Source organism: Nerophis ophidion, linkage group LG07 (genome assembly GCF_033978795.1).
Source record: "Nerophis ophidion isolate RoL-2023_Sa linkage group LG07, RoL_Noph_v1.0, whole genome shotgun sequence".
Taxonomy (NCBI): Eukaryota; Metazoa; Chordata; class Actinopteri; order Syngnathiformes; family Syngnathidae; genus Nerophis; species Nerophis ophidion.
The window spans coordinates 65,726,298-65,739,126 of NC_084617.1; the positions used below are offsets into that span (position 1 = coordinate 65,726,298).

The 12,829-nt window shown below is 41.7% G+C and overlaps 1 protein-coding gene across 3 annotated transcripts in view; it reads left to right on the forward strand.

The window, feature by feature from the left end:
• Positions 1-12,829, forward strand: part of si:dkeyp-14d3.1 (transmembrane protein 132C) — a 414,649-nt gene that overhangs the window by 330,769 nt on the left and 71,051 nt on the right. For all 3 annotated transcript variants that reach the window (XM_061906884.1, XM_061906885.1, XM_061906886.1), the window contains one exon: positions 7,404-7,547. In XM_061906884.1, coding sequence (XP_061762868.1) covers positions 7,404-7,547 — 144 coding nt within the window. The remainder of the gene's footprint in view (positions 1-7,403; positions 7,548-12,829) is intronic.

The window sequence follows — 12,829 nt, forward strand, 5'->3', positions numbered from 1 at the left end:
GTTTTATGTGGAGATTCAGTCGTATTTTACAGGTTCATCATCATTATCATTGTCACACATTTTTGATGGGAGACAGGTCTGGGCTACAGGCGGGCCAGGAAAGCACCCGCACTCTTTTTATACGAAGCCACGCTGTTTTAACACGTGCTGAATATGGCTTGGCATTGACTTGCTGAAATAAGCAGGGGCGTCCATGAAAAAGACGGCGCTTAGATGGCAGCATATGTTGTTCCAAAACCTGTATGTACCTTTCAGCATGAATGGTGCCTTCACAGATGTGTAAGTTACCCATGCCTTGGGCACTAATGCACCCCCATACCATCACAGATGCTGGCGTTTGAACTTTGCGTCGATAACAGTCTGGATGGTTTGCTGCCCCTTTGGTTTGGATGACACGATGTCGAAAATTTCCAAAAACAATTTGAAATGTGGATTCCTCAGACCACAGAACACTTTTCCACTTTGCATCTGTCCATCTTAGATGATATCGGGCCCTGAAAAGCCGGCGGCGTTTCTGGATGTTGTTGATAAATGGCTTTCGCGTTGCATAGTAGAGCTTTAACTTGCACTTACAGATGTAGCGACAAACTGTATTTAGTGACAGTGGTTTTTTGAAGTGTTCCTGAACGCATGTGGTGATATCCTTTAGAGATTAATGTCGGTTTTTGGGGGATTGAAGGTCACGGTCATTCAATGTTGGTTTTCCGGCCATGCTGCTTATGTTGAGTGATTTCTCCAGATTCTCTGGACCTTTTGATGATATTATGGACCGTAGATGTTGAAATCCCTAAATTTATTGCAATTGCACTTTGAGAAACATGGTTCTTAAACTGTTTGACTATTTGCTCACGCAGTTGTGGACAAAGGGGTGTACCTCGTCCCATCCTTTCTTGTGAAAGACTGAGCATTTTTTGGGAAGCTGGTTTTATACCCAATCATGGCACCCACCTGTTCCCAATTTACCTGCACACCTGTGGGATGTTCCAAATAACTGTTGGATGAGCATTCCTCAACTTTATCAGTATTTATTGCCACCTTTCCCAACTTCTTTTTCACGTGTTGCTGCCATCAAATTCTGCAGTTAATGATTATTTGCAGAAAAAAAAAAATGTTTATCAGTTTGAACATCAAATATGTTGACTTTGTAGCATATATGGGTTGAAAAGGATTTACAAATCATTGTATTCCGTTTATATTTACATCTAACACAATTTCCCAACTCATATGGAAACGGGGTTTGTATAAAAAAAAACAAAAATTATATAGTTTTCTTCAGCATTGGCGCGTCCTGGTAAAGTAGTACAAATCACTCAGCCGAAGCATCTTGAAAACGTTCTTCCTTAAGAGACTTTTCCCCCTTTGTTCATTTAACTAACATAAGTAGACCGTTGGCAAAGTACTTCAACATCTGCCAATATTGTGCTTTGGGGAATTGCAGAGCAATCCACATAATTGAGAAGTAATTTCTCCCGGACTGAATCGATGATCAGCGAGTGACTGCAGGGAGCAAACGACACCTCAAACATGTCTTAATAAGCCCTCATTATCTTCCGTGACAACCCTGGTGTCTGCATGTGTGATTAAAGGTGAAGGTCTGTGTTATCAGTATTGCAGCGTTATAAGAACTAACTGAACCATTTGTGCTTTTTAGAAATGCCAATTAAAAATGATAGGCTGAGTATTTTTTTTGGGTTATTTCCATCATCTTTTTGTCATACTGCATATACAGCTCTTGCAAACTAAGTGGACTACTTCCGGTCTTATTTGCAGCGGTGGTCGCATTATTTACAAACCCCGTTTCCATATAAGTTGGGAAATTGTGTTAGATGTAAATATAAACGGAATACATCCATCCATCCATCCATCTTCTTCCGCTTATCCGAGGTCGGGTCTCGGGGGCAGCACATCATTATGGTGACCATCACTTCGTTGTCAGGCTCTGCAGGCGTCTTCTTCTTCAACTTTGACCGACTAAATGTTTTTCGGACTATAACCCAAAGCGCCTCATCTACATTCATCCATCCATCTTCTTCAGCATATCCAAAGTCGGGTGGCGGGGGCAGCAGCCTAAGCAGGGAAGCCCAGACTTTCCTCTCCCCAGCCACTTCGTCCAGCTCTTCCCGGGGGATCCCGAGGCGTTCCCAGGCCAGCCGGGAGACATAGTCTTCCCAACGTGTCCTGGGTCTTCCCCGTGGCCTCCTACCGGTTGGACGTGCCCTAAACACCTCCCTCGGGACGCGTTCGGGTGGCATCCTGACCAGATGCCCGAACCACCTCATCTGGCTTCTCTCTATGTGGAGGAGCAGCGGCTTTACTTTGAGTTCCTCCCGGATGGCAGAGCTTCTCACCCTATCTCTAAGGGAGAGCCCCGCCACACGGCGGAGGAAACTCATTTCGGCCGCTTGTACCCGTGATCTTATCCTTTCGGTCATTACCCAAAGCTCATGACCATAGGTGAGGGTGGGAACGTAGATCGACCGGTAAATTGAGAGCTTTGCCTTCCGGCTCAGCTCCTTCTTCACCACAACAGATCGGTACAACGTCCACATTACTGAAGACGCCGCACCGATCCGCCTGTCGATCTCACGATCCACTCTTCCCCCACTCGTGAACAAGACTCCTTGGTACTTGAACTCCTCCACTTGGGGCAGGGTCTCCTCCCCAACCCGGAGATGGCACTCCACCCTTTTCCGGGAGAGAATCAAACGGAATACAATGATTTGCAAATCATTTTCAACCCATATTCAGTTGAATATGCTACAAAGACAACATAGCATATTCAACTGAATATGGGTTGAAAATGATTTGCAAATCATTGTATTCCGTTTATATTTACATCTAACACAATTCCCCAACTCATATGGAAACGGGGTTTGTATAAGAAGATATCTTCTGGTGTAACTAAGGCAAAATACATCACGAGTCTCAAATTTTGTTTTGATGTTTTGAAGAAGGCAAGACTGTTTTATAAAAATCCTTGCTCTGCTTCTATGGTTTGATTTCAAATTTTGGGGAATTATGAGGGATCCTAAGTACACAAAGACAGACACTAGCAGGTAATAGAAGTTCATTTTGCATACAGTTGTGATCAAAGTTATTCAACCCCCCACACAATTTTTATGTGTTTTAGCAAGTTGGACATTTATTCCGTATTTTGTTTATAGTCATATCAAATAAAGATGTGTCAAATAGACAAATGCAACTTAAATTGTAACACTGTATTTCACAAAATACCAAAAAAGGACATGTTTCTTAATATCTCATTGACAAAATGATTCAACCCCCTAGTTACATGCATCTTTAGTACTTAGTAGAACACCCTTTGGCAGTAATGACATCCTTCAAAGGTGATACATAACCGGACACAAGCTTCTTGCAACCATCTACAGGTATTTTAGCCCATTCCTCTTGGGCAAAGGCCTCCAGTTCATTCATATTCTTGGGCTTGCGTGCTGTAACTGCCTTCTTCAAGTCCCACCACAGGTTTTCTATAGGATTTAGGTCTGGCCACTTTGAAGGCCACTCCAGAGACATGATTAGTGACAGGTGCGCGAGTCCGAACACATGACAGGTGAAACTAATGGTTGTCATGGTGACAAAACAATAGTGCACAAAGAGTCCAAAAACCAACAAAACATGACCACAAAGACATTACACTTTGTCTCATTTTGTCCACCAAACGTTTTCTACTGTGCGCGAATGCACGCAGGTGAGCTTTGTTGATGTTATTGACTTGTGTGGAGTGCTAGTCAGGAATATATGGTCACTGCATGACTCTATGCTAATCCATGCTAACATGCTATTTAGGTATGTACATGTTGCATCATTACGCCTTATTTTTAGGTATATTTGAGCTAATTTAATATCTTTTACTTATCTCTTCTCTGTATTTGGTTTGTTTGTGTTTCATGACAGATTTTTTGCATGTACTATAAGCTACATTTTTGATAGTTTCCTGTGCACCGTGTTGTTCCAGACCACAGCAAACGTTACCCAGCTTCCAAATATTGTAATAAATTAATTAAAAATGTGTAAAATAAATATTACATCTCAACATTTCTGCCAACGAAGATTTGCATCAGCCTGCGACACATAGTCATTTTGATAGTAGGCTAATATAGCTAATTAGCCACTTACATCATGATTTGCCAATTTTATAACACGTTTATAAGTCTTTTAATTTTTTGCGGCTCGAGACCGATTACTTTGATGTATTTGTGGTCCAATATGGCTCTTTCAACGTTTTGGGTTTGCCGACCCCTGTCCTAGTGCAAGTACTACCTTGGTCACAATATACTGTCCACCTCAGTGCTTGTAACATTGCAACAGGGACAAGACAAAGACACTGCCAGGCCCTCGCGGCTTATAGAAGATGGATGCTTTAGGGTATTAGTTTGCCTGGAAGCGGGATGCTTTATTACTTAGAGGACCAATGAGAAAGGAGGCCAGAGTACTCCACAAATTTGGTACACACTTTTAAATCCTCAAAGTAGCACAATGTGAGACGTGTCCTTGCAGTTTTTTTTTTCACCAGACAATCACATCATCAACAATGTGGTCTACAATGATTTGTTTGGGGGGTGGGGGGGTAAAGCCATATTAGGTACAGTAGAGTAATTGAATACATTTATGCAGAAAAAACTGCATTACTGTAACTATGCATGCTGTGCAACAAACAATTTAGCTTCTATCATGTAAAACATGTTTCACTGCACGGCTAATTCTAGCAAAGATTCACTCTCAAATAATTGAAAAATAGGAGTAATGAGTCCTTTAGCACACTTTGAACAACCTGCAGATACGGTGCTCTAATATGACACAAATCTGCCTACCAAATTTGTGAAAAGCTAATTTTATTTTCACTCGCATACAAAGATTCTAACTTGAATTGGTTCCCTGGCTTCGAGACTCTCCTGAAGGACAGTGCAGCGAAGACACAACAAACTCCCTTCTTGTCTTTCATGGACACACACCTGTTGTTGTTGACTTTGGACTAGCGACTGCACGATATCAAGGCCGCGGAACAGAGACACACTGCAGGCTTACACACAAACATCCATCCACAAAAATATATGCCACACATACATATCCCACCCTCCCCAATCCAACGCCCTCAACGCAAATCCCATAGAGGTGATGAGAGGATGGTCAGCGCTTGAGAGCTGCGGCCTACCACCATGACCCCGCACTCCCTTCCCTCTGTTGCTAGATATCTCGAGATGTACGTTGTAATATGTATATGTGCTTTGCTATGGAGGTTTTTTTTTCCACTCCAGACTGGGCCCCCTTGGGAGCCCAGTCTAGATTGTATTTTTTTACTCATCCTTACCCAGCGTTTTACCTTTTTCCCCATTTTTTTACGGGGCACCTTGTGGCGACCCATCAGCGTTCCTGTTCTGTAACCCTGTACACTGATTGTTTGTCTAATCTTGAACGGGTTTATGCTGAAAACAAAGTTTTGTTGTACTTGTGCAATGACAATAAAGATCTATCTATCTATCTATCTATCTATCTATCTATCTATCTATCTATCTATCTATCTTTCTATCTATCTATCTATCTATCTATCTATCTATCTATCTATCCATCCATCCATCCATCCATCCATCCATCCATCCATCCATCCATCCATCCATCCATCCATCTATCTATCTATCTATCTATCTATCAATCAATTGTTTTTGTTCTGACCCGTTCTTCCTTCGGTCAACGCCCCCAGGTTCTTTTTTGACACATAAGCTGGTTTTAAATCAATCAAAGACAGAGGTTGCTCATTTTGATATTTTATAACCAAAGCGCCTTGGGAGATCAATCTAGATACAACATTTCAAAGGCGCGGTTCAAATTGATCTAATCCTAAAATGGCAGTTTCTCCCTCCTCTCTCACTCTCACCCGCCCCTCTTCTTCTCCTCCCTACCTCGGACAGTTGAGAAAACAGATTGTTATGTCTTCATTCCAACTTTCCAAATTCAAGGTCTATGTAAAAGGCTCACACTTTAGCTGTTTTAAAATCTGACGAGGAAATAAAAAGACAACCTAATCCAACACTATCTATCTATCTATCTATCTATCTATCTATCTATCTATCTATCTATCTATCTATCTATCTATCTATCAATCTATCTATCTATCTATCTATCTATCTATCTATCTATCTATCTATCTATCTATCTATCTATCTATCTATCTATCTATCTATCTATCTATCTATCTATCTATCTATCTATCTATCTATCTATCTATCTATCTATCTATCTATCTATCTATCTATCATATTGGTTAATGTTGGGAAGTGCAGTAGCCTCTCAGAACTGAACTACAACCTTTTCAAGATCACACCTTCATTTGTTTCGGTCTAGTAACTGCAATAATGAGTAAGGTGACTGTGTAATAATACTTAACTTTGATGAGCACTATTTTCTGTGCCAATATTTTTTAGTCGGTTGTTTGTCACGACCGGCTTTGCCAGAGTGTGACCCCAAGGCAGAGCAGAAAATTGCATAAAAATATTAACAAAAACAACACTCCAAAAGGAGTGAGGGAAAAATAACTAAGGATGCACATGGAAGGTGTGGAGAATAACCATTTTACAAGACGGCCGCAACCGAAAGCTAAAGCAGAGGAGATGCACACGACTGGAAAGGTGAAGCATCAGGAATCTACTGGCGCCGAGTGAAGGGACTGGAGAGCTTAAGTAGTCAGGAGAAAATGAGTATCAGGTGACGACACCCCGTGACCCAGAAAACAGGCGCTGCAACAAAAAGATTGCCAGATCGTGACAATACACCCCCTGCCAACTAATGTTACCTTTAATTGGTCACGCGTGTGAGCAAACACAAAAACTCCCTGAGCATTCAGTGGAGCAAATGTGAGCAACATCACAGGTGGCCATACCCGCAGCACACCTGTCTCAAACCAATTTAAATCTTTTATTTTAACACTCAAATGACGGGAGTCATTTTCATGGGATTATTTTCTAATATTTGTCATTTGGCACACCTGTAATAAACAAAAATAAATAATAATGTTTTTCATAAATGGTAAATTTAGCGCTTTTCTACCCCTTTTAAGGAGCCGAAAGCTATGTATTAGTATTGTTGTTCAGTATGTCCAGGTGGGGGCCCTGCTTTGGAAATAAAGTGTACCTCTTTCAGCATACTTGCCAACCTTGAGACCTCCGATTTCGGGGGGGGGGGGGGACAATATCAGAATATCGGATATCGGCAAAAAAGCCATTATCGGACATCTCTAACTAATGATGGTTGGGTTTGTATTTAGTAAATTCCTCATCACAAATGAATAAACTGCACGTTTAACCACAAATCTCACCAGAAAAAATCAACAGTCCATGAGTGATCTTTTAATCAATACTGTGATGATTCTGGTGTCTTTTTCTTCACAGGATTCGGAGATTTTGAACACGGCAGTTCTGACCGGGAAGACGGTAGCGGTCCCTGTGAAGGTGGTAACCATCGGAATAGACGCTTCGGTAACTGACGTCTCTGACGCAGTCATGTGTCGCTCCACAGATGAAGACGCAGTCAAGGTTGGTATGAATCATGGTTTTCATTATGTCTTATAACTTTAATACTACAATAAAATAAAATAAAAATTCCCGACATGGTGCAGCAAATACTTTATAATTTATACATCTGAGTTACAACATTATGTTTTGATTTGCTGCAATTAGTCAGTAGTCAGTGTCAATTGTTTTTTATTGTTTAATTGTATCAAGTTATACTTTGTATAACTAAATTGAAGCAGTAGTAATTCACTCATTTGGCTGGGGGGACAGAGCAGAAAAGTGGCAGATCAACTCGTCTTGAAATAGGGTCCATTTAAAAGCTGAAGTATATAAATGAGTGCGGAAGTCACTCTATACGGGTAGGGTTCTCCTGAGGCCAATGGATCTTCTCAAGCCCGGGTAGCGAGTTTGAACAAGTATTCTATTTTCATATACACTCGTGTGCAGGTCTTTTCAGTCTCGTGTGCTCGTGGTCGGTTGTTCTCATCCGCCTTCCTCGCTCATGGCTGCGGCCCGTGCTGATAAAGGCAACATGTGATAAGTTAATTAATCCCAGCTGGGCAATCTACTCACCTGTCAGCTGGGCTTCAAAGCCGGGCAATACACACTCCATTCTTGCAGGAGGCGGGCCGACCACGCCCCCCTCCACAATGGGTTTCAAGGCAGGATTTGAATGCTTCTTCTGAGGGTAACATCTCTATCTATTGCTGTAAAGGCATTCCCAAGTCCTGAAGCCTGAATAAAAAAGGCTGTTAATCAGTGGTCCCCAAACTACGGATGTGGCCTGCTAGCCTCTACAATCTGGCCTGCAGGAAGTCCAAAACCAAAAAAATAATAATAATTTGATTTGTTTTCATTTTTTTTATCCGTCCTGTCCAGACGCTGTATTGATGTAGATGCCCATATTTCTGTACAGATGTACTTTACAAAAGCCTTGTTGCCTTATTTCTATTTTACTTGGTTAATTTTTTGGATATATTTAGTGTTTGGCCCAGCCGGATCGGAGAAGCAAGGGATGGAAAGAAAAAAGAAAAAAAAAACAGAAGACATAGAGGGGAATTGTGGGGACAAAAGGCCAACAAGATGAAATATACATATACACACACACACACACACACACACACACACACACACATATACAGTATATATACAGTCCGTATTTCCTTGAATTGCCGCCGGGGCGCTAATTAATTTAAAACCTCTTCTCACTCCTGTGCTTACCAAAGGCATGCGGTAAAAGTAAGCATGCGCTAATTATTTTGAAACCTCTTCTCAGTCCGGCACTTTCCAAAGGTATGCAGTAAAAAATTGAGTGTGATGTAAGCTTGGACCTTAAATCCTACTGAATAGCTCTTAATCGTCTTCCCTTTACGCAATTTCAAATTACCGGTATTGAAATCAGCCTCCTCCATTTTGAAAATGATGACAGGGGAAGTGTCACTCGTGACGTCACGAGTTTGACCAGGCGGTAATACTAAGCAAGCGCTAATTATTTTGGGAAGCGAGTTTGACACGGCAGTAATATATATATATATATATATATATATATATATATATATATATTTACATATTGTGGGGGGGAGGTGTAGTCAGCGCTGTTTGCAGGAGGAAAAGTCACCGCCGCTGTCCATTTGGGCACTTTTCATGTTTTAGGTAAACCGCGATAAATGGGGCCATATGAATCCAGCTTCCTACTGCAGTAATCCCACTGTTTAAAGTCAAATTCTACCATTCACACAGATACGAATGTGAGTAAGACCTGAAGAAATACGAGAAAGATTCAGAGATGAGCTTGCGGAAGAAAGACGACTAAATGTTGTGATCCGCTTCCCGGATCACACCCTTAGTCTGTTTTTTTGAGTCCCTTTTGGTTTTTTGATTGTTTGGACTCTCCCGGTGCTGAGTTTGTGTGTGCACTTCCTGTTTTTGTTACCATGGTTTCTGATTTGTCCCACAAATAGCTCGGTTGGTAGAGTGGCCGTGCCAGCAACTTGAGGGTTGCAGGTTCGATTCCCGCTTCCGCCATCCTAGTCACTGCCGTTGTGTCCTTGGGCAAGACACTTTACCCACCTGCTCCCAGTGCCACCCACACTGGTTTAAATGTAACTTAGATATTGGGTTTCACTATGTAAAGCAGTTTGAGTCACTAGAGAAAAGCGCTATATAAATATAATTCACTTCACCTGCCCTTGTTTCTACGCACACCTGCTAGTAATTATTTACGGGAGTATTTATACCTGCCTGCTACCTTTGTTCATCCTGGATGGTTTGTTTGCTACTTGCAACAGTCACGTTTGGTTCTCTTCTCTTCATTGCTAAGTCACGTCTTAGCTTCCGTGCGTTCGGCACGCTATTTTGAACTCTTTAACTACGTGCTAAGTTTCGCCTTAGCTTCCGTGCAATCGAACACGCAATTCGTGGACTGCTTTGTATCCGTGCTAAGTTTAGCATTACCTTCCCGTGCGTAGGCACGCCATTTCTTTTCCTTTTTGTACCAGTGTTATTTTACCTTTTTTGTATTAAACAAGCTCCTACCTGCAATCCTACCTTGTCCTGGTCCGCTGCATCTTGAGGTGACACCATCGCGCATCCACAATAAGTTCCAAACATAACACTAAAGTTGCATTGCCTAAAAACAGTTTCGGCCTTGTCCTTGTGTGATTGTCCCATTACCTTTGTGTTGGGTCATATTGTGCTGATCAGCCCGGACAGGGATGTGAAAAAGGGGTAGCTAATTTGCATATGAGACCGAGCTGATTGGCACTGCCGAGACACACACAGCGAAGTCCGTAAAGCTACGCTTGATTGAGCAAGGCACCAAAGTCCAACTGAATGTGCAGTGATTGACTAACAGGGCCACCAAATCACATCAGCGGTGCACAACACCCTTTCATCAGTGCCCGCCCGCCCTGTGCACTCGCACTTAATGCACATGCCACTGCCTCCGTGGTTTTTGTCCTCACTTCTTCGATTTACGTGACAGAAATGTTGACTTGCGATAGCATCTCGTCGTTTCTCACAAGTTTGATTTTATCACTCGTGAATCTTCTAAATGGTTAATGGGTTGTACTTGTATAGCGCTATTCTACCTTCAAGGCATACTTGCCAACCTTGAGACCTCTGAATCCGGGAGATGGGGTAGGAGGTGTTGAGTGTTCATGGAAAAGTCTGATTTACAAAATCTGCAGGCAGCATACCCCTTCCCCTTCGAGCTGTCCTGGAGGAACTGAAATTATTTTTTTCCAATCATTTTGGAACTTGCAAGCGTACTTCTTCTTCTTACTCGTTGTCGCCATGTCTCTTCTTCGTTCTTCTGCTTCATCTCTGTTCTGTTTTCGGACATTACTACTTGCCGTAGTTTTGAAGCAGTGCATGATGGGAATCCAAATGTTGTGTGCCGGCTGGAATAAACACACGCTGAGATATAGCTCCGTGCCTGCCTACTTTATGGGTTGTAGCTAAACCTATGGATCACGGAGACATATATAATAGTCTCTGTTTCAGGTTGTAGAGGACCCTAAAGGCAGTGCCTTTATTTTAAATTTGTATTTATTTATTTATTTTCTTTTTGTCCGGTGCAACTTCTCAGGCAAATCATTTAAATAGACTCCCGTTTTAGACCAGTTGATCCGCCGTTTCTTTTCTTTTTCTTCTATGTCCCACTCTCCTTTGTGGAGGGAGTCCGGTCCGATCCGGTGGCCATGTACTGCTCGCCTGTGTATCGGCTGGGGACATCTCTGCGCTGCTGATCCGCCTCCGCTTGGGATGGTTTCCTGCTGGCTCCGCTGTGAACGGGACTCTCGCTGCTGTGTTGGATCCGCTTTGGACTGGACTCTCGCGACTGTGTTGGATCCATTATGGATTGAACTTACATACATACACATACACATACATACATACATATACATACACATACATACATACATATACATACACACACATACACATACATACATACATACATACACATACATAGTCCGCTGTGAACGGGACTCTCGCTGCTGTGTAGGATCCGCTTTGGACTGGACTCTCGCGACTGTGTTGGATCCATTATGGATTGAACTTTCACAGTATCATGTTAGACCCGCTCGACATCCATTGCTTTCCTCCTCTCCAAGGTTCTCATAGTCATCATTGTCACCGACGTCCCACTGGGTCATTATTGTCACTGATGTCCCACTGGGTGTGAGTTTTCCTTGCCCTTATGTGGGCCTACCGAGGATGTCGTAGTGGTTTGTGCAGCCCTTTGAGACACTAGTGATTTAGGGCTATATAAGTAAACATTGATTGATTGATTGATATAGTTGATGTAGATGCCCATATCGGCTGTTCAGATTTACTTTACAAAAGAAAAGTGTAGGATACTTCTCTTGTTGCCTTATTTGAATTTGACTTTATTAAATGTATTTATATTATCATTTGGTGCAGCCGGGCCGGAGCAGGAGGGGATAGAAAGAGAAACAAAGGAAGACAGAGGGGGAAATTGTGGGGATAAGAAGGGGATTAGACAGAGAGACAAAAACAACAACAGCAAATACAACAATAACAACAATAGAACAACACCAGCACATACAATATGTACAAAAATGGTCGTAAAAGTGATAACAAATAAGTAGTTAGTGAAATAAATAATATAGTAATGACAATGAGCATTTTTACACTAAAACTGGAGCATTACAAATACCAATAGAAAAAGCGCTATTGATCATGAACAAAACCAATAGTTTACCTCTATTATCAACAATACGTATACATAATGATAGCTAAAAAGATAATAAAAATAAATGAAATAATAAAAAAAAAGAAAAAAAAGAAGGAATACCGAAAGATGAAAGGGAAGAGAGAGAGGCAACCTGTATTAATCTTGTAGATTGTTATAGTAACAATGTGTTAAGCTCTGTCAATATGCCTTGTGTTGCCCAGTTTACCCTAGGGCAACAACGTTAATATATGTTTGATGAAACATGATTGTGTGGATGAGTGTATGTATGTATATGTACTTGTATATAAACAGAATGTGTATATGAATGTTTGTACAGTAAATGTATATGTACAGTATATGTATGTTTGTTTGTATAGTAAATGTATATGTACAGTGCCTTTAAAGCAAGCCCCCAATATTGTTGTCCGGGTGGAAATCGGGAGAAATTCGGGAGAATGGTTGCCCCGGGAGATTTACGGGAGGGGCACTGAAATTCAGGAGTTTCCCAGGAAAATCCCAGGGTTGGCAAGTATGCCTCAAGGTACTCAAAGCGCTTTGACACTGAACCTTTTGATGATATTACGGACCGTAGATGTTGAAA